At 39.2% G+C, this 24,445-nt stretch overlaps 1 protein-coding gene across 1 annotated transcript in view; it reads right to left on the reverse strand.

Annotated features, from left to right (window-relative positions):
• Positions 1–24,445, reverse strand: part of WDR64 (WD repeat domain 64) — a 122,550-nt gene that overhangs the window by 76,487 nt on the left and 21,618 nt on the right. The window contains exons 3-9 of the mRNA XM_061160259.1: positions 24,008–24,110; positions 21,197–21,300; positions 18,255–18,284; positions 16,886–16,996; positions 14,086–14,300; positions 10,413–10,547; positions 95–174 (exon numbers count right to left, since the gene is read on the reverse strand). Coding sequence (XP_061016242.1) covers positions 95–174; positions 10,413–10,547; positions 14,086–14,300; positions 16,886–16,996; positions 18,255–18,284; positions 21,197–21,300; positions 24,008–24,110 — 778 coding nt within the window. The remainder of the gene's footprint in view (positions 1–94; positions 175–10,412; positions 10,548–14,085; positions 14,301–16,885; positions 16,997–18,254; positions 18,285–21,196; positions 21,301–24,007; positions 24,111–24,445) is intronic.

Below are 24,445 nucleotides of genomic sequence, written 5' to 3' on the forward strand. Positions count from 1 at the left end.
CTACAGGTGTGTGAAAACTCTGTAACTGTGCTAATGAAGGAGAGCACCATTTGCAAAGTAGAAAATCTCTGCGTGACGTGGACTACGCTCTTACCTCCGGTGATAATCACATTTGCTTTTATACAGTAACAGAAAGTGTTTGCTCCTCTTGGCATGGAAAACTCTCTGACAGGCCTGCAAAACACAAGCTAAATGTAAAACTTGTTTATTTTTCTTTCTAAAGTTAATTCCAACTTATAAATAATGGTCAAGAAGTTCATCTCTAAGTCGTTGTGAACCTATTTACCCACAGGGAAAAAAAAAAATGTAAGTAATGATTAAATTCTCACTGACCCACAGAATCTATTTACTCTATGATATGATATTAATACAGCATTTGCATTGTTTCTGTTTAAAAAGAAATCCGTTCCTCTGCCCTGGAGCTGAGGTTGTGCTGGTGTTAAGAATGGACAGAGATATATCAACTCTTAAGCCAGAAAGTACATTGTTCAGCTCAGTGAGTCTTTTTGGTAGAACAAAATGGCAGGAATGTGTTTGGACACTTCTCCCTCTTTCATTACCCACATCCAAATTCCTGTCAAGTCTTGTTGATTTTACCTACTAAATAGACATGAAATTGACCACTTCTTCCCATTTCCATCGGAACATCTTGGTTTGGCCTTCCCTGGTGGTCCAGTGGTTAAGAATCTGTCTTGCAACGCAGGGGACACAAGTTTGACCGGTAGTCCAGGAAGATCCCACATACCATGAGGCTACAAAGCCCATGCACCACAACTACTGTGCCCACAGACCCTAGAGCTTGTGCTCCCCAACAAGAGAAGCCACTGCAGTGAGAAGCCCGCACACCACCACAACGAGTAGCCTCTGCTTACTGCAACAAGAGAAAGCCCGCATGCAGCCAAAAATGAATAAATAAGTTAAAAATAAATAATATCTTGATTCAACTCTCCATCCCCTCTCACCAGAACTACTGCAATAAACTAATTTCTCAGCTTCCATTATTTTCTATTCCTCTTTCCCCAAACCCACTCCAAATCCCGTTAAGTTGCAGCCAAAGTGACCTTTCTAAAACATGAATTGGATCATATCACTTTTCTCCAGTGGTTTCCTAATGCTCTCAGGGACACCAGGTTCCATCACTTGGCCCATAAGGCCTCGGTGGTGCTGGATGGTCCCTGTCATCTTTCCAGGCTCACCTCACACCTTCTTCCTCCCTTTGATCCAGCCTTGTGGTCTCTTCAGCCTCCTTTCTGGCCTCACTGAACTCTCTTCCTCCTCAAGAGCTTCTGCACAGGCCAAAGATGTTTCTCCCCTGGATTGTGGCCACACTAGCAACCACCCTCCTCCAGGTGTATGATCTGTCCTTAGTTGGTCAGTCATGTCCAACTCTTTGCGAGCCCATGGACTCCTTTGCAAACCCACCAGGCTCCTGTGTCCATGGGGATTCTCCTGGCAAGAATACTGGAGTGGGTTGCCATGCCCTCCTCCAGGGATCTTCCCAACCCAGAAATTGAACCCAGGTCTCCCTCATTACAGGCAGATGCAGGTGTCTGCTTGAATATTAATTTCTCCAAAAGACCTTTCCTAGGCTCCACCCTCCTGCCCCCACCAACTACATTAAGTCTTTTGTGTTATTTTCCACTCTGGTACCATGTTATTTTCCTTTAGGCATAAAGCACCTGACCTTAGTCTACTCTTGCCTTGTATGTTTCCTTTCCTTTTCTTTTTTTGTAAATAAAATGGTAGTGTATACTATTCTGTTCCTTGATTTTCCACTTAAAAATAAATCTTGAAGATCTTCCCAAATCTGTACATTAAAAAAACTTTCTTATTCTTTTTAAAATTGTCATAGAGTATTCCCTTGAATGACTAAACCCTTTAATTTCTGAGGAACACCAGACTGTCTCAAATTTTTTGTGATTACAAATAACATTGCAATAAGCAGTCTTGTAAAAGTGCCATTTTTCTTAAGTTCTTAGAAATGATATTGCAAGTCAAGGGGTATGTGTATTTATAATTTTAAAATATATCGTAGTTTCTTTTTAATTCTTTTTGCCCACTGAACTACACTTCTTTCTTTCTTTATTTTTTTGAACTACACTTCTTTAAATGGGGCTCTTTCCAAAAACTGGGCCTTATAAAGCATAATTTATTCTATATAGCTTGTATTTGAGGGCTATCTTTGAGATACTGAACCTAAGGGACAATACCCAGAAGCACCTTAGATTACAATTATCACCTTAAACTTCAGGTAAGAATAAATTTTCTTTGTAAGTGCCCAATTGTGGATTTGGGTTATAAAAGAAATAGATATGAATTAAACACAAGCTGTAGAGTTCTCAGAACATAATCACAGAGTCAATGAGAGAACATGGAAATGAAATCTGATGGATGGACAGGAATATTCCTGTCTATAGGAATAACTGAAAGAGTACTGAGGGAAGAGGCTAATTGGAGAGGAGAGCCTAGGGCAATAGAGATACAGAATACAAGAGATTCAACAAGAATTTATAAGGTGATATAGACAAATTTGTGATTGATTATTTGTGAAAGTTGAGGGGAAAAGGAGTCATGTGGGGTTGCTAAATTTCTGCCCAGAATGATTTGATGGATCATGGTGCTGAAATAGGAGGGAAGGGGGCATGACACAAAAGTTTAAAAAATGACATAGCCTGAAAACACAACATAGACTGATTAGAATTAAATAGATCCTCAGATGGTCAAGAATCTGGCTGCAATGCAGGAAACCTAGGTTTGATCCCTGAGTCAGGAATATCCCCTGGAGGAGGGAAGAGCTACCCACTTCAATATTCTTGCCTGGAGAATCCCATGGACAGCAAAGTCTGGCAGGCTACAGTCCATGGGATCACAGAGTTGGACACAACTGAGCGACTAACACTTTTCAAGATGGCAAGCTAGTCAACTTCCACTAGACCTTGAGCCTCAGTATATGCTCACTGTACACCAGCATTTTAAATGTCACACTCACAGGCGCCATGATAGTTCCAAGTACAACCATCAAAAATCAAAAAGTGGGCAGAGGCCCAATTTCTGAAAGTTTCTCCCCTCTCCCCAAAATAGTTGGAATAATCCTCTCACTCATTAGCCTATGAAATTACTAACCAAACCATATTTCAAAGCCTCTCTCTCTCCTTCTGAGATGGCCCATACTGTCTATGGAATATATTTCTCTCCAAATCTATTTCTTACCTATCACTTTGTCTCTCACTGAATTTTTTCTGTGATGAGACATCAGGAACCTGAGTTTCATTAAGTCCTGAAACCAGGTGTGTGATCGCAGCTAAAAGACCATGGGTTCAAGTCCCAAACTGAGTTGCACAGTTTCAGCTGGCGAGTCACAAAGGGACAGTCATAAGGTAATAAAACGCGGAGAGTTAACTCTCAGTCCTAAAGGGGCCAATAGGACGCCATAAGCCAGGTGTACTGGGGAGGATGCTCTGCCAGTGTCTGCTCATTTTTGACTGGTGGGTCAACCCTGTATGCTTATGCACACCCAGCAGTAGGTCCAAGACAGAACTATTAATCTCTGTACTCTTCGACTCTGAGTTTTTGCCCCTACATTCTTAATCACTCCTGCTCTATTTCTTTCTTTTGTTAACCCCAGAACACCTGTGTGACCACCAAGATGAACTTTTTCTTTTACTCCCCTCCCTCTGATCCTTACAAGTGTTGACACTTTATTTCCAGCTTGCAGCCAGAACAACTCCCACTCATTATGGATACCACTGGGGATAACTTCTGTTCCATTCCCTTTCAGCAACTTTTCAGGTACTAACACCTGGTTGGAAAAATACCTTGGAAGGGATAGCATCTAAAATCATAAGGGCAATCCTTAACCAAATTATGGATGGATTTTGACTTGAATGGAATTTTGGATAACATGGGAATTAGAGATTTCTCCTCAGGTTTGGGTCTGAAATGAATCAGACTGCATCAGTCCCAACAAATTACCCCTCTGGGCCATATCCTCCAGGATTGGGAAAGATTCAGACAACAGAAATTAAAAAGAAAAATATTTATTAGGTACATAACCTACCATATGGGCTTCCCTGGTGGCTCAGAGGTAAAGAATCTGCCTGCAATGCAGGAGACACAAGAGACACAAGTTTGATCCCTGGGTCAGGAAAATATCCTGGAGAAGGAAATGGCTACCCACTCCAGTATTCTTGCCTGGGAAATCCCATGGACAGAGAAGCCTGGTGGGCTACAGTCCATAGGGTCACAAGAGTCAGACATGACTTGGCGACTAAACCACCATCAACAACAACCTACGATATGAGTTAGGAAACCAAGAAACGTGACCACTCAATGGGTCCCTGAGTTATACTATATTGCAGTTAGGAGCCGCTTTTTCAGTAGGAGCTACCCCCTGACCACTGGCAGGACCTATTGCCCCAGGGAAGCCACTGTACTGACCTCAGCAGTCACCCTGCTGACCGGAGCCTCTCCTCCAGCTAAGGCTATTAGCCCAGGGGGAGTAGCTAGGAATGAAAAGAGGTGCCTCCCCTCATATTCAGGAACCTCTTCTTTGTACCCTGAGACACTCAAGGGGCCCATCCTTAGCCCAGCTTGCACTCACAGCGGTTATAAGTTACCAACCAAACGCCCCTTCAGTTTTGCCTCTGAGAGAAGGTCCTGATGGAAATCAGGGAACAGTAAGAGGTCCATGTACCTTTCTCGATGTCTGATTTAAGTATGGCAAAGGACAAGTTGAGAAGTTTATCTGAGGATCCTGAACTTTTTCAAAGGGGTTTACCCAACTAGTGAGAACTTTTGATCTCACCTGAGGAGATTTACAGATCTTACTATCCCGCTGTTGCACCCTCGAGGAAATGCGGCATACAATACTGGTGGCCAGAGTCCCTGCAGATCAACTGGCAGCCCGAGTCCAGTAGACCCATGCAGCGCACCAGGTGGGGACTGACACTATCCCTGAGACAGACTCACACTGGACTACCAGGTAAATCCTATTGATAGAGATAGGACCATGTGATTAACTAGTTAATAGAAGATATGAAGGAACTTGGGCTTCCCAGGTGGTGCTAGTGGTAAAGAACCCACCTGCCAAGGCAGGAGACATAAGAGATACAGGTTCAGTCCCTACTCCAGGAAGATACCCTGGAGCAGGGCATGGCAACCAACTCCAGTATTCTTGCCTGGAGACCCCATGGACAGAGAAGCCTGGAGGGCTACAGTCCATAAGATTGCAAAGAGTCAGACACGATGAAAGCAACTTAGCATGCGCATGCACACACACACACAAACACAAACACACACAAATAACCTTAGAGTAAAATCTGTTAATTACGAAAAAGTAAAAGAGGTCCAACAGGGGCAGGATGAATATCCTGCAGTTTTCCAAGAGAGACTAGAAGAGGCTTTCAGGAGGTATATAGATGCAGATCCCTTCTCCTCCAAAGGACAGACCCTTTTGGCTATGCATTTGATAGCCCAGTCTGCCCCAGATATCAAGTGCAAAATTCAGAAAGCTACTGCTGGTCCTCAAACTCCAATGAGTGACTTGCTCCAATTGGCTTATTCAGCTTTCAATAATGGGGATATTGCCAAAAAAGGTTGAACGCACCCAAAGAAATATACTAAGGGTCCAAATACTTGCAGTGACTTTGTCTGCTCAGAGAGCACCAACTGGGAGGCTGACTTTGCTGAGCCAATCTGTCCCTAGTGGACCAGAGGGTCCATGGGTACCCATACAAGGCCAGTGTACTCTGTGTGGACAAAAGGGGCACTGGAGGGAGGATTGCAATTAACATGCCTTTGCAAACAGCCAGAGCATTGGAAGAGGGAATATCCCAGATGCCAGAGAGTGACCATTGAGGACCACTAATGGCTTCACAATCAGAAGACTGACAGGGCTCAAGGCTGAAAACTTCTCTGCCTAGAGATACTATCTACATAACTAATGTTGAGCCATGAGTGATCATTGATGTGGTGGGCCACTTGATAGAATTTCTTGTAAACACTGTTGCAACCTTCTCCATAATAACCCAAAGGGTTAGAAACCTTAGCAATCATAAGGAATATGTAATGGAGTGTCAGGGCTTCCCTGGTGGCTCAGTGGTAAAAAAAAAAAAAAAAAAAAAAAGAATTCACTTACCAGTGCAGGAGACTTGAGTTTGATCCCTGGGTCAGGAAGATCAGAAATGGCAACTCACTCCTGTGTTCTTGCCTGGGAAATCCCATGGACAGAGGAACCTGACAGGCTATAGTCCATGGGGTTGCAAGAATCAGACATGACTTAGCAACTAACAACAACAGAGTGTCAGGGAAGAGACAAGAGCACAATTTCCTGGAACCCCTTCTATGAAACATCGATGGCCAACTGTTTTCACATTGCTTTCAGTTTGTGCCTGATTGTCCCATCCCTTTAACAGGGAGAGATTTATTAACTAAATTAGGGACCACTCTGTTTCTGGAGGAGCAAGGGGATCACCCTCATCACCAAATGGTTCTAACGGAAAGTGAAAAGGAACAGATTGAAGCTGATATGGAAGCCTTAGTAGACCCTGGAGTGTGGAGTATTGAGATTCCAGGCTTGAACAAAGATATCCAGCCAGTGGTTATTAAGTTAAGACCTGGGCAGGAGTATCCCTGCAAAAAAACAATACCCCTTAAAATCAGAGGCACAGAGGGGAATCTTTTCCCTTAGTAAAGGAATAACTTTTGGATAGACTGATGGTACTCTGTCAGTCACCATGTAATATGCCAATATTGAAAGTGAAAGTCATTCTTTGTGATCCCATGGACTGTAGCCCTCCAGGCTCCTCTGTCCACGGGGATTCTCCAGGCATGGATACTAGAGTGGGTTGTCATGCCCTCCTCCAGGGGATCTTTCCAACCCTGGGATCGACCCAGGTCTCCCGCATTGCAGGTGGATTCTTTACCAACTGAGCCACCAGGAACACATTTTCAAACCTGCTGCTGCTGCTGCTGCTGCTAAGTCGCCTCAGTAGTGTCCGACTCTGTGCGACCCCATAGACAGCAGCCCACCGGGCTGCCCCATCCCTGGGATTCTCCAAGCAAGAACACTGGAGTGGGTTGCCACTTCCTTCTCCAGTGCCTGAAAGGAAAAGTGAAAGTGAAGCCGCTTAGTCGTGTCCAACACTTAGCCCACTAGGGAGTATCAATTTGTACAAGATCTAAGGACTGTTAATGAAGCAATGGAATCTGTCTATTCTATTGTGCCTAATCCTTATACTATCATGACTCACATGCCCAAGTCCAGATGATACAAATATTTATTGGTAGTGGTAGACATTCACTGGATGGGTAGAGGTTTTTCCCACACAGAGAGAACAGGCCTCAGAGGTAAAAAAAGAAAAAAAAAAAAAAAAAAAAAACTTGCTTAAGGAGAAAATCTCATTTTGGATTACCTCAATCTATACAAACTGATACCTCTAAATTTACCTTTAAAATGCCCCAACAAGTAGCTGAAACCCTGGGGGAAAGTACTCCCTTTTTACAGCATAGAGACCCCAATCCTCAGGGAAAGTGGAAAAAAATGAATGATACTTGGAAGTGAACTATATCCAAATTATGCCAAGAGACTCAGGAAAACAGGGTCCAAATATTGCCAATTACTCTAATGAGAATAAGGGCAACCCCCAAAGAAAAGCTAAGATGCAGTCCCTATGAATTAGTGTATGGGAGACCCTTCTTACCAAATGATTTCGTATTAGATGAAGAAACAGCTGGGCTTCCCTGGTGGCTCAAATGGTAAAGAATCTGCCTGCAATGCAGGAGACTCGGGTTCAATCCCTGGGTCGGGAAGATCCCCTGGAGAAGGGAATGGCAACCCACTCCAGTATTCTTGCCCAGAGAATTCCATGGACAGAGAAGCCTGGCTGGCCAGAGTCCATGAGGTCCCAAAGAGTCAGACATGACTGGGCAACTAACACACAGAGAGATTACAGAGAGATTATGCTGTAAACTCACACCAAGTACAACCTGTCCTAATAGATGAGAGACCCCTGTAATTTAATGATCACTCAAGAAAGCCATTGGATCGTTGTGGAATGAAGCAGGCCTGCTTAACTATAAAGTATGAGATATGCCCCGAGTCATTAAGTGAAAGAAAAAAACGTTACCATCTTTCAGTTTATTTGAATAAGCACTATGACAGTCCTAGTTTAACCTCATACATACAGTCAGACACTCTCCCGCCCAGAAGGAATGAGGAGCTAGTGATGTAAGCCTGGCATCTACTTGAAGAATGAGGAAGAAGGCAGTCTTCTCCCCTCTCCCTCACTTTCCTTTGATTATAAAAGTGTAGCTCACTTAATCCTCAGGGCAGAGTCCCGCCAGCCTCTTTGCATTTCTCCCAAGTGTCCGATGTTAGTAAATCTACTTCTTGCCTATCACTTTGCCTCTCACTGAATTCCTTCTGTACTTTGGCACAAAGAACCTGAGCCACAGTAAGTCCTGACACCAGGTGAGTGATTCTAATTAAAAAATCATGAGTTCAGGTCCCAATCTGGCTTTAGCTTGAGTTCTAGTCCCACTGTGTGGGGTCAAGTCCCATTCTGAGGTGCACCATTTCAGTGCTACCAAGAAAAGTTAAAATGCTATAAAAGGCATAGATTAAAAGGTGAGGGAAGTAAAATTTAGCTATGAATAAGAAATTTAAAGGGCTATGAGATATCTAGGTGGACTCGGTGAGCAGGTATAAGTAAGTCTAGTTTCAAGACAGCTTGGGTTTCATCAGTATACAGGTATTAATATATTGGGATAGAGGAAAATAGCCCAAGATGTGCATAGAAAGTGACTATTAAGGTTGTTTAAGGACAAAACTCTGGAGAATGCCACCACAAAAATAGCAGATGCAGAAAGAGAAATCACAAGGGAAAAGAACAAACATAAGATCCTGGGAGAAAACTCTGGCTTCCCAGAAGCCAAGAGAATAGATTTTTAGGGAGGGTGATCAGTAATACTGCCAAACTATCTTCCAAGGTGGCTGTGCTCATTTTATATTCCCAGCAGCTCTGAATGAGAGTTCCTATTGTTCCACATTCTTGCCAGCATTTGATGTTGTCAGTGTTCTGGATGTTGGGCACTGGTAGGTGTGTAATATCTCATTGTGACTTTAGTTTGCATTTCTCTAGTGATGTAGGATGTGAAACATCTTTTCATATACTTACTGCCATCTGTATACCTCCTTTGGTAATGTGTCTGCTCAGATCTTTTGCTTATTGTTCAGTCGGGTTGCTTTATTGTTGTATTATAAGAGTTCTTTGTATATTTTGGATAACTATCCTTTATCACATATATGTTTTGCAAATATTTTATCCTAATCTAGGGCCTATCTTCTTGCTCTCTTGATGGTGTCTTTTTCAAAACAGACTTTTTAATTTGCATGAAGTTCAATTTGCTAATGATTTCTTTCATGCAGTTGTATCTTAAATGTTATTGCCAAACCTAAAGTCACCTAGATTTTGTTCTAGGAGTTTTATGGTTTTGCATTTTATCTTTGGGTATATGATCCATTTTGAGTTATTTCTCTAAAACTTGTATAATGACTGTCCAGATTGAGAGTTTTTATCAGGAACGGGTGTTGGATTTTGTCAAGTGCTTTTTCTGAACCTATTGATGTGATCATGTGATTTCTTTCTTCTTTAGCCTTCCCTAATCCCAGAAAATTATCTCGTGCCCACTTGGGATCCGTGCTTCCCCCTGCTCTCAGGCATCCACTAATCTACTACTTTCTATTTCCATCAGTTTGTCTTTTCTGGGCATTTCCTTTAAATGGAATTCTTCATATGCAGTCTTTTGTGTCTGGCTTCTGTCACCTAGCATAACGTTTTTGAGGTTAATACATGCTGTAGGATATATCTCTCTTTAAAAAATACAATGGCTGTTTTATAATTACTATATATTAGTATAACCTTGCTATACATCAATATAACTATTAATAAATATCTAACTAGGGAGGAACTAAGATTATACACTATTCAAACTCACCTGTCTATAAGAAAGCCATTTTGTGTATTTATTAAACATGAAACATGATAGCTGTGCTACAGATACTCATAGGTAATTGGCTAGTCAATTGACCTATAAGAATGATTTTTAAAGTATAAAGTTTTACCAATAGAATTATATTTGGAAAATATAGATATATCAATGTTGGTTTATTTTAATAGAATACAGCAATAAACAACAAATGAGCAGAATTGCTCCTAAGAAAAGAGAAATCATGTTCATATCTGTGTAACTTCAACTGCCTTCTGAAAAATCAAATTAATCTTATTGAACAAATGGAATATTTAACATCTGATACTTCTAAAAACCAATTTAAAAGCTCCAAGGCTGCCATGAGTTTAAGGAAAACACCTGAAAGTCACAAAATGTTTATGTGTATAAACAATTGTACTTACAAATTATCCTCAATTCTCTTCAAGGATTCCAAAACTAATGAATGAACACTGTCTAAGGAGCAGGATCCAAAGCAATTTAAGGCTGAAATATATCTAATTTTCATAACCCAGTCATTATGTAGCTTCCTTTTAACACTGGGAATTACAAGAAAAAAAGGGGATTATGTTAGACTCACAGACACATCATGTTGAGTTTCTATTTGGTATTTCACTTTTACTTTAACCAAATTGCAGCTCTGAGCTGTAGTAAATCCTCCACGTATTAACAGTATCCTATGCATTGTGCAACTTTCAACTGTTTACATTTTTATCATCTAGCATATTTTAAAATAAAAAATAAAAATTTTTCATCAGATTTTGAGCTATAGATTCAGAATTAAATTTTAATCTAGACGAATTTCAGTCCAGTATTGACCCTATCATCAGCTGTAATCGTTAAGTCACGTCCAACTCATTTGCGAACCCATGGACTATGACCTGCCAAGCTCCTCTATCCCTGGAATTTCCCAGGCAAAAATACTAGAATGGGTAGCCATTTCTTTCTTCATAGGATCTTCCCAAACCAGGGATCAAACCTGAGTTTCCTGCATTGGCAGGTAGATTCTTACCATTGAGTCACCAGGGAAGCCACTATCATCCTTACCCTATTGAAAAAATTCTGATCAAGCAAAGAGAAGACTGTTTCATAATATTTTTTATCTTGTATGAGTCAATTCATTTTCATATTTCCCATGAGTACATTCAAAACTGAAGAACAAGGAAGTTTGCAATCCCAGATCACTAGTGATGCTGAGGCTAGGAAAACTGCCATGTCTGTACTCAATTGCTTCAGTTGTATCTGACTCTGCGACCCCATGGACTGTAGCCCACGAGGCTCCTCTGTCCATGGGATTTCCCAGGCAAGAGTACTGAAGTGGGTTGCCATGCTCCCAAAGATAAAAGCCACATCTCCTGCATCTCCTGCATTGCAGGTGGCTCCTTTACCTGCTGAGCCAGCAGGGAAGCCAGTGTATTTGTTTCCTCAGTCAAAACCACTGACTGAGCTTTATGATTAATGTAAAATCCTTATCATCAAGTTTCTTAGATTGTAGTTGAGAAATAAACATGTTTATAACTCAAGGCAGGAAAGTTTGACAATATTGGATTAAACAGATTTTGAAAAGGGAGATTTCTTTTTTCCGTGTCACATTGTGTTAAATTTTGAACTCTGAATACTGGCTACTTTTTAAAATTTCTACAGTGTTTTGCCTCAACACTCAGCCTAAGTATATATATATATATATATATATATATATATATATATATATGTGTGTGTGTGTGTGTGTGTGTGTGTGTGTGCCTAGTCACATCCAACTCCTTGCAACCCCATGGAGTGTAGTCCACCAGGCTCCTCTGTCCATGGGATTCTCCAGGCAAGAATACTGGGGTGGGTTGCCATGCCCTCCTCCAGGGGATCTTCCCAACCCAGGGATCAAACCCAGGTCTTCCTCGTTGCAGGCAGATTTTTTACTGTCTGGGCCACCATATATACTTCAGTCTCAAATAATTTAAGTCATGCCCAGGTATCTCAATGGTAAAGAACCCACCCGCAGATGCAGGAGATTTGGTTTCGATCCCTGGGTAAGGAAGACCCCCTGAAAAAAAAAAAAAAAAGCCCACTCCAATATTCTTGCCTGGGAAATCCCATGGACTGAGGAGCCTGGTAAGCTACAGTCCACAGAGTCACAAAGAATCAAACACTGCTTAGCGACAAAACAAAAGCCACAGCAGACACACATCTCAGTAAAGAGAAGATTCATGTCTCGGCATCTAAGAGCCTATGATAATAGGAATAAAGTGCTTGATAATGGATAAAACAGCCCATCACATTTTGGGAAAGTCTCCCATTAGAGGCTAGTGCTTTGATGGAACTAAGTCATACTGTTCATATATGAAAGATGGAAAATGGAGCCAGACAAGTATTATGTCATTCTTAGGGTTTCAGCAATGGGCTAGTCTTAATTCTGTTGTAGCAATAGCTGTAATAAGCTTTTAATTACATATTCTAACTCTGGGATAAAACATTTGCTGTATTAATAGCAAAATATAACCCTGTATTTTTTAAGGTTTTTTTTCTTACTGTGAAAGAAAAATTTTGTTTGTACAAAATTTAGAAAGTAGAAAAACATAAAGAAGAAAATAAAAGTCACTTCTCTGAGTCACTTCCAAAGAGAATCATTGTTAACGTTTGGGTATATTTTCATTCACCATTTTTCTTTCTACATAGAAGTACACAGACCCACGCATGGACACATATACATATGGACATCTGCGCATTTTTAAAATTAAACTAGATTCAAATGTACATAGAAGACAAAAGTATTTTTACTTCATATTATATTATGAACATTTTCCATATTATTAAATATTTTTCAAAACATAATTTAATGGGAATGCATGGCATCCTCTAATATGGTTATACTATGATTTATTGCATGCCTTTGATGCTTTAAATATTTTTTAGGACTCTGATAAAAATATATTTTACATATAAATATATTACACATGTATAGATACTTTTAAAATATGTAAATATACTTATAGAATTTATATTACACATTTATATAATGCATGAATTATTTATTTAAATGGTTCCTTATTTAAATTAATCATTCCCCTATTGTTGGACACTGGATGTTTCATTATTAGAAATAATGCTGTGATAATCATGCTTAAATTTTTAAACACATGGGGATCACAGGTCTCAATGTATAAATGTTTTTTAAGATCCTTGATGCATCTGCAAAAATTGCTTTCCAAAAAGGGATTCATTTTTTCACCACAAGCAGTAAGTGGGAATACCTATCTCACAGCATCGTATAAAATTTCTAATTTTATAAGTGAGAAGTTGTATATGACTTTAAGTTGCACTTCTTTGATTAATAAAAAGGTTGTGTTTAGTAAAAAATCTGTTTTTCTGCTAATAAAATTAATATATACCTTACTCTAAAAACTTCAAAAACACTACAGTTATAAAGCAGACAATAGAAATCACCCATAATCTTATCAGTTGGAGATATCTGTTGTTAGCATATTTGCCTGATGATCAGTTTGAAAAGTTCATTGACTGTTTCTACTGTGTGGGTATGTGTGTAAATTATCTGTTCATCATCTTTGCAAATTTTTATCTTGAGAAATTATTATTTTTTAATTGAATTCGAACACCTATTAAAGACTAGTAACCCACTGTCTGTCATATTTTTATATTTATCCCAGTTTGCTATTTATTTTTAAGATATTATCTTTTGATTTTGTGAATAGTCAAACCTATCAAACTTTTTATTTGAGTCCTGTATCCATTGCTTTTATGTTTAGAATCTTCTTGCATATTTAAATACTAGTAAACAGTCATATGTACCTTTTCCTTTTTTATGATTTAATTTTTCATTGAACCCTTTAATCCATTCAAGTAACTATAGATTTTAACTGTCAATAGCATTTGAAATATGGATTAAGTTGCTGATTTTCCTGTTTTTCCTGTTATACTGGAAGTCCTTTGAGGTAAAGAAAAAAAATATTTTTCAGCTTTGTATTTAAAATATCTACCATGGGGTCTGGCATATTATTTTCATTATATAAATACTTGAACAGTGTCTATATTAAAACTATTGGAATACCCATATAATATCCTTACCTTTTGAAGTTCTTTGAGTCTAAGACCTGATTCTGTAATCTTTTTTTTGATTTTGCCTGCTTTAATCCAAAGTCTTCACTATTTACTGTGAATTTGCTCACAAAACCACCATCATCTCCCAAGAGGATGTCATCTCGGCAGAGCTGGTCAGGCAAAGACACTACACACACACAGAGGAGGCAATGATCCATAGGTTTTATGACAAAATAGTTTTCCTAGAAACAGAAGAATGCTTTAAATGTTATTGTGTTGCTCTAAATATCTAAATATTAAATTTAAATATTGCTCTTATTTTTTGTAAGATTTTACTTTTCTGATGTTTTTCATTTTAGATACTCCCACTGTTAAAGGAACTTGAAAAAAACAAAGTTAACTAAGCAGAAGTTAATGAACACTTGCTGTGAGCCCAACACTGTGCTTTTGGGTGTTTTGTTGGAGAAAAATGTGAGGTATCTATCTTTGGCTCCATAAATAATGAGATTTTCTGATATATTACTCTGAATATTCCTTTCTTGAATTTGTAAGGCAATATTAACAGGAAGCAAAAAAAGTTCAGGTGTTAAAACACCATTGAAATAAAAACGAGTGATTAATAGGAAAATCTAATATCAAAGTCCCAATTACTTTACAAGGAGAAAAATATCCTAACATCTACACGTATCCAGAAATATTCAGCAAGCATCTATCGAGCTGACTCTATATTATCAAACTGGGTTCACTAAGCTATATAGCCATTGCTTTCCTGGGACTTAGTTTCTATCTAAGAGAGAAGAAAAAAGTATTTAAAAAATTTTAAATGTCTTGTTTCCTATAGAAAGAATAAAATTTGAACATATTGACAGGTTCATTCAGTCATTCAACAGATATTTATTGAGCACCTACAATATGGCAAGAACCATTCTAGGCACTGGCTGTTAGTGATGAACAAAAGTTTCTGACTTTGTGGAACTACTATCCCAGTTGGGGGAGACAGATGAATAAAACAGATAATTCCAGATAATGGGATGTACACTTTAAAAAATAAACCAGAGCGCTGTGATAAAGAGTTACTGAAGAGGTCACTTTGGGTCCCATGGTCAAGGAAGTTGACCTTGGTTCTAGGATCTGAATTGGTTGAGAGGAGGATTCAGAGGAGGTTGAAAAGGAGGATCCTAGGAGAAGAGATTAATGTCAAAAAATGAGGGAAGAAGCTATGGAGCCCTGTTCTGGACAAGGCAGGAGGGGATGGGGATGTTGGATATCGGGAGTATCAGATTTTGTTTTTAGAGAGAGGAACGAAGAAAGGAAGGAAGTAGTGTTGCATTCTTAGTTAAAGCTTAGTTAAAGCTGGAATTTGAAAGAGGACAAACCTTCCAGACTCAGTATTCTCAGAAACAGGAAGAAGTTAATCTGCTGAAAGGGAACACTTGCCAGGAGTGGGAAAGTGAGTTGGCAAGAATCAGAAACAGGTTGATAGAATACATTGAGGGCTCAAGTGAGGGGGCAGACCCTTACTTTGCAGTGATGTTGAATAGTGTGGTTCTGAGTTCTCTCTCAAGGCTTAGCCACTGTGAGGGAGTAAAGAAGGGCTATAGCATCTACCTGAGATTCAAGTTTTGAAGGACAGAGATTTAAGAGATGACCCATCTTGGGGGTAATATAAGACGGGAAAGAGAGAAGAAGCCGGGGTACGGAAGCATGGAAGAAGATGCTTTCAACACAGTGCAGGCTTCTATGAGATTGAAAAGCAAGAGTGAAAACAAGAGAGTGAGAAGGAAGAGATTATAATCAAACTCTATGACATGAGATAGGGACACATCACATTAAAATACATTAAGCAAACAGCTGTCTTCTTTAAAATCATCTTGGCATCATTAGTTGGCCAATATTGTGGACAAGCATAGGAAATTTACTTCTCATTGAGACTAGTATGGCACAGAGGAAGGGTAAATTATTTCTTAATCTTCCATGTCCTTCAAAGTCAGCCTGCTTCCTGAGGGCATATTTAAACAACCCCAGTTCTTAGTGATCTCACCTCTCCCTGAGCTCTTGTTCTTTTTTACTTTATAATTATCTGTACCATTGTATTACATATTATGTTTGTTCACGAGATTCCTCAAGGCTGAGTTTTGTTTCAGTACAGGGAACATGTTCTTCTTTGTTTCTGCAGATGCTCAGTAAATACTGTAAATTGGTTAAGCCATAACATTTCATTTACTGAAAGGATTAACATTAACATCTACCCCATTCGATTTTTTTGCCAGAATTAGGTATTTGATTTTAGTAATTCTCTTGCCAAATAAAGCTGGACTGAAGGGAAAGTCTGAACTGGATAACATGAGCATAATCAAAGATAATATTTGGATTCAGAGAAAGGTGTAAATTGAGAAATGAACTAGTCAATCTCTCGCTCTCAAAAACAAACCAAATTAAACATATGCTAAATGAAAATATGTTCCCTTTTAATTAAGGCTCAGAATATTACTGCTGGACTAGACTATTTTATTAATAGTTAACCCCTGATTTTATGGGCTTCCCTGGTGGCTCAGCTGGTAAAGAATCTGCCTGCCATCCTGGAGATCTGGGTTCAATCTCTGGATGGGGAAGATCCTCTGGGGAAGGGAACAGCTACCCTCTCCAGCAGTCTGGCCTGGAGAATTCCTTGGGGTTGCAAAGAGTCACACATAACTGAGCAACTTTCACTTCACTTTCATTTTATGTACGAGGAAACTGATGTTCAATAGAGAAAGTGAGTTGCTCATATCCTACCTGTATGGAAAAGACAATCCAATTTCTTTGAGTATTTCCCTTAGCACAGTACCTGGCTGCTCCCTTGAGCTTTATAATCCCAGACAATAATGGTCCTTTCGGTAGTAGCAACAATTCGTTTCAGCTGTGAGAGGTAATCACATCCTGTAATCCAAGAGGTATCCTGATGGAAAAACATGGAATCAGAATGTTGGTTTTGGACTATATTGTGTTTTGTTCTATCTCATAATGACTGGCTACTAAAGAATAGATTAGTTACATTAAAAGCACCATTTTGCCCCCTTATTTGCAGAGGAGCCACACAATATCTCTTCTTTGATGTCTTGACAAGAGGGTCTCATTTTTCCCCTTTTACTCTGAGTTTCTCAGCACCATCAGCTGGAGAATGGCACAGCCAGGGTCTTGGCACAGCTCCCTGGAAGCACATAGCCACTTGCCAAGCAGTCATCTTTGTGCATGTTCTTCTACATGAGAACACTTTCTTCACAGGAGCTAAGACTAGATTTAGGGCACTGATTAAGCAAGTTCTCTGGCCCTGTCCTCGGGCTTAATATTTTTAGCTGGATAAGAAACTTGGTGATCATCTGGTCAGGGATCAACTTGAGGCCAACAAGTTTGCCTCATGCCTTCCAAAAGCCAGCAGGTTGGCCTGGCCTGGACCCATACTGTCACTGACAGCACACGATGTTACAGGAGCAAAGGCTCCCCCTGGTGAGTGTATCTGTGTCAGAAACTGCTCCCAGTGCCCCAGGCATGCCCTGAATCTTCTGTAAAACCCATCAGGCATTTTAAGAAAGTTTAAGAAAAACAGAGACTCAGAGACTCCTCTGCCTGGTACCTCAGTGCATTTCTGTGCATACACGGAAGGTGAAAGCTAACCATTCCCCGTCCCTCATAAAGCCACAGTGGGATTCCACCGTGGGAACCCACGGATTCTGCAGTGGCAAGTCACCATAGCTTTACATTTGCCACAAGATTACTGTTCCAATTAGTAATATGAATTAAATCAATTACAAAATTGCACTCAAGTTTTTTATGCTGTTTTCAAGTTTAAAATGTTTTCAAATAACTATCACTGACTATTTCCTTGTCCTCGCAATGTGTAGGTTTTTCCACCCCCCCCCCCTCCTTTTTTTCACATTCCTTAATAGTGAGCACTTAGAAAAGCAGCCAAAGCTTTTAAATTGAAGCTTCCGGGGAATAATCAATTTCCAAGCAAATTAACTCAGAAAACAAGATCTGTGTCCTCTTTGCTGTTACTCAAGGTTTAGTTTGGATCCTAGTCAATAAAGATAAAACTGCAACTTATGAAACATCTTATTCTCAGAGCCTATTCAGGCTCTTCACTGAGATTTTGATTAGTTATGGAAGAATCATCATCAATCATTTTAATTTGATTAAGAATTTTAAAAAGTACTTACTGTAACATTGGTACTGGTCTGAACTTTCATCTATTGAAAAAAAAAGGAAGAGAATAATGAAACCCCGTTGGCACTATGATTAAAGATGAAAATGCTGGCTATAAAGCACTATGGTATCTCCTTGGTTTAACCTCAATTGTCATTTCTACCTTCTGTGAGTCTTCTGGTTCCTCCTACTTATGAAAAGCCTGTCTCTGTGGAATAACGCACTGTTCGCTTTGGGCAACTTTATGTTTCTGTGTCTTATCTTTAAGCCTGGTTACTGTGCTCTTAAACTTTATTAATTATTTTGTTCCTTCTATTTGCACATTTCCTCACATTCTTTAACTATTCAGAGCAACCTCTGATACTAAAAATTGGGACTGCAAAATAATGCTAACAGCATTGGCAAGAATGGTAAATAGGTCAATATGAATATAGATTGATATAGAAAAAAAAGCATTTCATTTGAAAGTTATCTCTCAAGTTAAGAGATTTAAGAACATTCTATCTAGTGGGTTTTCTCTTCTATTCAATAAATATATGTTTATGTGTTGGTCGCTCAGTCGTATCCTACTCTTTGTGATCCCACGGACTGTAGCTCACTAGGCTTCTTTGTCCATGGAATTCTCCAGGCAAGATTACTGGAGTGGGTTGCTATTCTCTTCTCCAGGGGATCTTCCCAACCCAGGGATCGAACCCAGGTCTCCTGCATTGCAGGCAGATTCTTTACCATCTGAGCCACTAGGGAAGCCCCAATAAATATGTATTGAGTGAATATAATATCCTAAGTACTAAACTAGTGAAGAATCATAGATTATCTAAGGAGAGCTGGTAAGTACATGAGAATCCTCTTATACCCTTTTGCTGTTGTTGTTTAGTTGCTAAGTCATGTCTGAGTCTTTTGTGACCCCGTGGACTCGAGCCCAACAGGCTCCTCTGTGCATGGGATTTCCCAGGCAAGAATACTGGAGTGGGTTGCCATTTCCTTCTCCATTGTGTTTTCCCAACCCAAGGATCTAACCCCCATCTATTGTGTCTCTTGCACTTGCTCTTTAGCACTGAGCCCCCAGGGAAGCCCTCTTATATCCTTAAGGCATGTTAACTGCTCCCAAGGTAAAGGTAAGGGTCTGAAGTTTATTAATGACCTAGTTTCTTTTGCATGCTCAAATGGTCTTTGGGGAAGTCTAGAAAATGGCTTTCTAGAAGGATGGATTATGTGAAAAGAAGAAAATGTGAATCAAGGAGATTACTAGAACTGTTAGTTGTGGTCATCACAGACTGTCTTTCATCTGAAGAGTTCAAAAATACTTTTCCAACCAGGTACTTTTTTCTAAAGGAAAAAATAAAGGGATTAGAGAATTCCCTCTTCTATTTCTCTCCATCTTTAGTGGAAGTCACTTTAAAATTCCCTTATCTGCTCTAAAATTTTCGTAATCCTATGTGTATATGAAAGAGAAAGAGATACACACGCATCTCTGAAAATTTGATGCCATCTCACTTATTTCACATAATCCTGAACTATTTCAATATGAACATCATAATTTTTCTTCTCACTGTTTTTCTTTAGATACCATATTAGTTCTACTTTTGAGGAATTAAAGGTAAAAAAATGAAAAGGATAATAATGCATAGAGAAAAAAAGAGACTGAGTAAGGTTTTCATACTTAATGAGTGAGTGTCTGACTCTTTGCGACCCCGTGGACTACACAGTCCATGGAATTCTCCAGACCAGAAAACTGGAGTGGGTAGCCTTTCCCTTCTCCAGGGAATCTTCCCAACCCAGGGATCAAACCCAGGTCTCCTGCATTGTAGGCAGATCCTTTACCAGCTGAGCCACAAGGGAAGCCTACTTAATGAGGCAAACCCATTTTTATTTTCACATTATTTGTTCATAATTATAATTGTCATTATTTACTAAGGGTTTACAACGAAGCTAAGTGATTTATATTGATTAAATCATGCAAACAGTGCAACTACCTAGGGAGGGATGTTCTCTGGTCTGGATAAGGAGGAACTGGGGCCTAGCAGTAACATGCATAGCTGTGGTGGAGGTCGGTACGGGGAGCCAGTCTCCACACTTGTACTCAGAATCTCCTGCTGCACCTCTGGGTGCAGGCGGCCCTCTTTGACGCACTCTGGCTGCCTGTGATGAAAAGCACTGAAAGGCTGAAAATCATTGTTGAAATTTTAATCATGTGATAATTATTTTAAACATATTTTATTTGTATAAAGCTTGACTCTACTTAAAAATAAATTAATAATTAAATCAATTTTTGCACATTTAACACCAAAGAATTGTCTATATCATATTTTATCATATCATCATACATTCCATTACAATCCCTCATATTTTGAAAATAGAAGTCCAAAAACATAAATTTAGAAAGGAATGACATTAATAATAGCAATGCCTTAAAATTTTTCCATATTCATTATCTCATTTGATATTCACTACAGTGCTCTGAGGGTGAGAGGACTGATCCTGTTGTCCTCGTTTTACAAATATGAGAAAAAGAGACGAGAAAAGATGTACGTTGGCTCATTAAGTTCCCTGCTTAACATATAGGATGGTAAAATAGAAGAGCTAGCATTTGATTTTAAACCTCAAACAAAAGGTTTCTTGTTGGAACCTTTTACTTGGTAGTATTATGACAAAATCACTTGACTTGTGAGTTTTTATTATTTTATTTGAGAAATTATCTAAGGGTATCCTTTAACTGTGTTGATGCACGTGGTTCAATAGGGTACCCCAAGGAACAATGACAAATGTGGTTACTAAATTCTCAAAAGCTGCTCTGGGGTTGAACAAGCTTCTTGTTTTAATAATACTTGGTTTTGTTTCTTGGAATAACTCTGAAATATGGTTATGGTTTCTGCTGCATCTGATACATAGGCGTAATACATAGACAAAACAAAAGAGAAAGGTAGGAGAGAGGAAGGAAACAAAGCTCTCAAATTACCTGGCTATTAAAGACTGTTATCATTCCTTTCTGAGAAGCTGTTATTAGTAAATCCAACTGAGGAATCTTGACAATGCACTTAATCACATCCCGTCTTCTACTCCCTGTGAATGGCACACACTCATTTCAGCTCCTAGCAGTAAAGACCCTAAAAGTCACTTGTTAAGAGTTTCAATCATAAAAGAAAAAGGAAACAACCAATGTTAAGGCTCTAGTTACTTTAAAACTAAAGTAGAACAAAATTTTTAAAAAAAGAGCAACTATTGCTCTTTAATTATCCTTAGAGATACTAATCTGACTTTTTAATGTTTTCCAACTAAACATGGTCCATGACTTCCCATAGAAGTTAAGATCACAACCTAGCCCCACCTCCACGTGCATATTTCAGAGAATGAGTTTTCCAAATGTCTTTTAGAATTATTTCTATTTTAAGATCTTCACATTCAAGATTTCTTTCTTCAAACTGTCACCATATGATTTACACAGAATGAAAGTCTAATACTATCTCAGGCTTTTCAGTACAAAAAAATGAAACTGCCTTAATACTGTTTGAGGCTTTTTTTTTTTAAATGCATTTGGGAGAAAACACTTTCATGTTTCTTTGCCTATATGCTGAATGATAAAGCCGCACATATTGAGCTTCTTCCCAGGATGATTTAAATCAAGTTTTTATCATTGCAAATGTTTAGAGAGGAAAAGCAAGGGAACAAATTTCATACTCCAGTATTATCCGCCTAACCCACACATTCTCAACAGAGAAAATATTTTCCCCAAAAGGCTACAAATTGGTTCTTGATGGGCAAGGCATGTGAACAACTCTTACTCTCTGTGTCAAAGTTCGGATGTATATACAGTACATAGGCAGAGACACAGTATCTGAGGTATTAAAATGTCTGAAGTTTGGGGGAATGAGGTTGAGAGGGAGTTGGGGATGAAAGGGGCCTGCAATTAGGAAAAAAGTTCCAAAAGACTCCTTGGAGGGATCAATATGAAAAAAAAAAAAAACAAACTGTTGAGAATATTTTTATGCCAAGCCACCATCATGTTTTCTGCTTCCATTCCTTCCCCACTATAGACCACTTTAATCACAGAAGCCAGAACATTTGCTGACGTGTAACTCAGGCCAGGCCCTCTCACAGCTTTTTGTCTCAGAGGTCTTTTGTGTGGCCACAAGGCCGGACATCAGGGCCCTCACGGCTGTTGCTGCGCTAACCTCCCCGCTTCCACTATTCTCCCTCCCCCACCACTCCACTCCAGCTTGAAGTATGTGCTTTACTCTCATGTCTCCTCCAGGTCTTTCCCAAGTACCCTGTTTAAAGTCCCAACACATGTTCACATGTCTAAACCAACTTCCTCCCACACTCCTGCTTTATTTTCCTCCACAATCTGCTCACTTCATTATTTTTTGCTATAGTGCTTAATTTACTCGCTTTTTAAAAAAATTGTCTGTCTCTTCCCCCATTAGAATGTAGATTCCATGAGGTCAGGGATTTATGATTGTTTGTTCACCGCTGTGTCCCCAGCACTTAGAAAGTCACCTAGTTCACAAAGTTGTTTAGCCACTAAGTCATGTCCAGCTCTTTTGCAACCCTATGGACTGTAGCCAGCTAGGCTCCTCTGTCCATGGAATTCTCCAGGCAGGAATACTGGAGTGGGTTGCCATTTCCTTCTCCAGGGGATCTTCCTGACCCAGAGATCAAACCCGCGTCTTCTCAATTGGCAGGCAGATTCTTTACCACTGAGCCACTAGGGAAGCCTGGCTTACAAAGTAGACCTTAACAAATGCTTGTTGAGAGAATAAACAAGCTACGGAACTCAAGGGCCATCTATAAAGATGCTTTTGAAATTTTAATTTAGGAGGCCAGAAACACATCTCCCCTGGTCACTGGCCACTCCTCAATAAGTGATGACAACTGCATCACCGCTGCTCCCTGGCTTCTGTTCTTTGATGATAGTTCCCATGGAGAAGCCCAGAGTTTAGGCTCTGGTGAGGTCTATCGTTGGGCTAAGGAAGGGTCAAAAGCCAGGGTGGGTTTTGTTCACAAAGGACTGAAGTAAGTTCAGGGTCGTTTTTTTTTTTTTTTTCTTTCTTTTTTAAATAATACCAGATTTGATCTAGACTATGCCCTTCATTTCAGAATTTGAGATGAAAGGCTTGAGGACAAAGACAGATTCTGGAGGTTTCTTTTCCACATCCTGGACTTCTCCCTCCCTGGAGGGAAGAAAAGAAAGAAAACCCATGGCTTCAATAGTGGACAGGGAAATGAGTTCATGGGACCCAGGATCAAATTTTAAAGCAAATGACATATCTAAACTGGAGACCTCAAACTGAGCTAACACTCTTCTGTTATTGACCCAGATTCACAGTTTGAGAGGTGTAAGGCTAACCTCCATAAGATAATCAAGGGTGGGAGCTTGGGAAAGAGTTCTAAGAAGTGAAAACTTGAAAATTCAATTTTAAGAATATATATATTTTTAAATGTGATTGATCCATTTGATACTGGAGCACACATTATTGAGGTGACATTGTAGAGAGATTTAACTTGAGATCTGAACCATTTCTGAAAAATGTGAATTTTCCCTCCTTATATTCCCTACATAGTGTCCTTCAGAGCAATGATAATATTTCCAACTCAATTGCAAGTTTCTTCTGATACTGAATTTGAAACTGTCACTCCCCTCTCTTGTTATAAATTACTGATCAAGTAAATAAGATGGAAAATGGTTCAATGGAAATGTTGTATTCCCACTATTTATTTTTGAGAAAATATTAAAACCCACATTAATTTGTTAAGGAAATTAAATTATCACCTGAAATTACAACTCTTTGTTTTCTAGAAACGAGGAAAACCAAATTTTCTTCATCCATTTGGCTAATAAGAGAATCTTCTTCAGAGGAAAAGTAGCCAAAGATCTGAAATTCCAAACAACACAGGTAAACACACACAGTATCTCAGAAATGGCTGTAGAGTAAGAAATTTAATGTCGGTTGAATCTGAAGGCTTACTCTGAATTAACAATCAACATACTGCTTTATAAATATGAAGTTCTGGTGTAAATATCAGAAGGTGGTTTGATATTATTCAGCATACTGCAAACTGATGGGCATGAGTTTTGAGTAGTCATAGATTTTTCTTGCCAATGGATAAACTGATGTTCCAGGCTGATGTCCTTGCTCAGACTGATATTTCAATTAGGAGATGGCACTTGTTTGGAAATCAAATCAGTCTTCATCGGCCAGTTCTCAGT

The sequence above is a fragment of the Dama dama genome, chromosome 14 (assembly GCF_033118175.1).
Source record: "Dama dama isolate Ldn47 chromosome 14, ASM3311817v1, whole genome shotgun sequence".
NCBI lineage: Eukaryota > Metazoa > Chordata > Mammalia > Artiodactyla > Cervidae > Dama > Dama dama.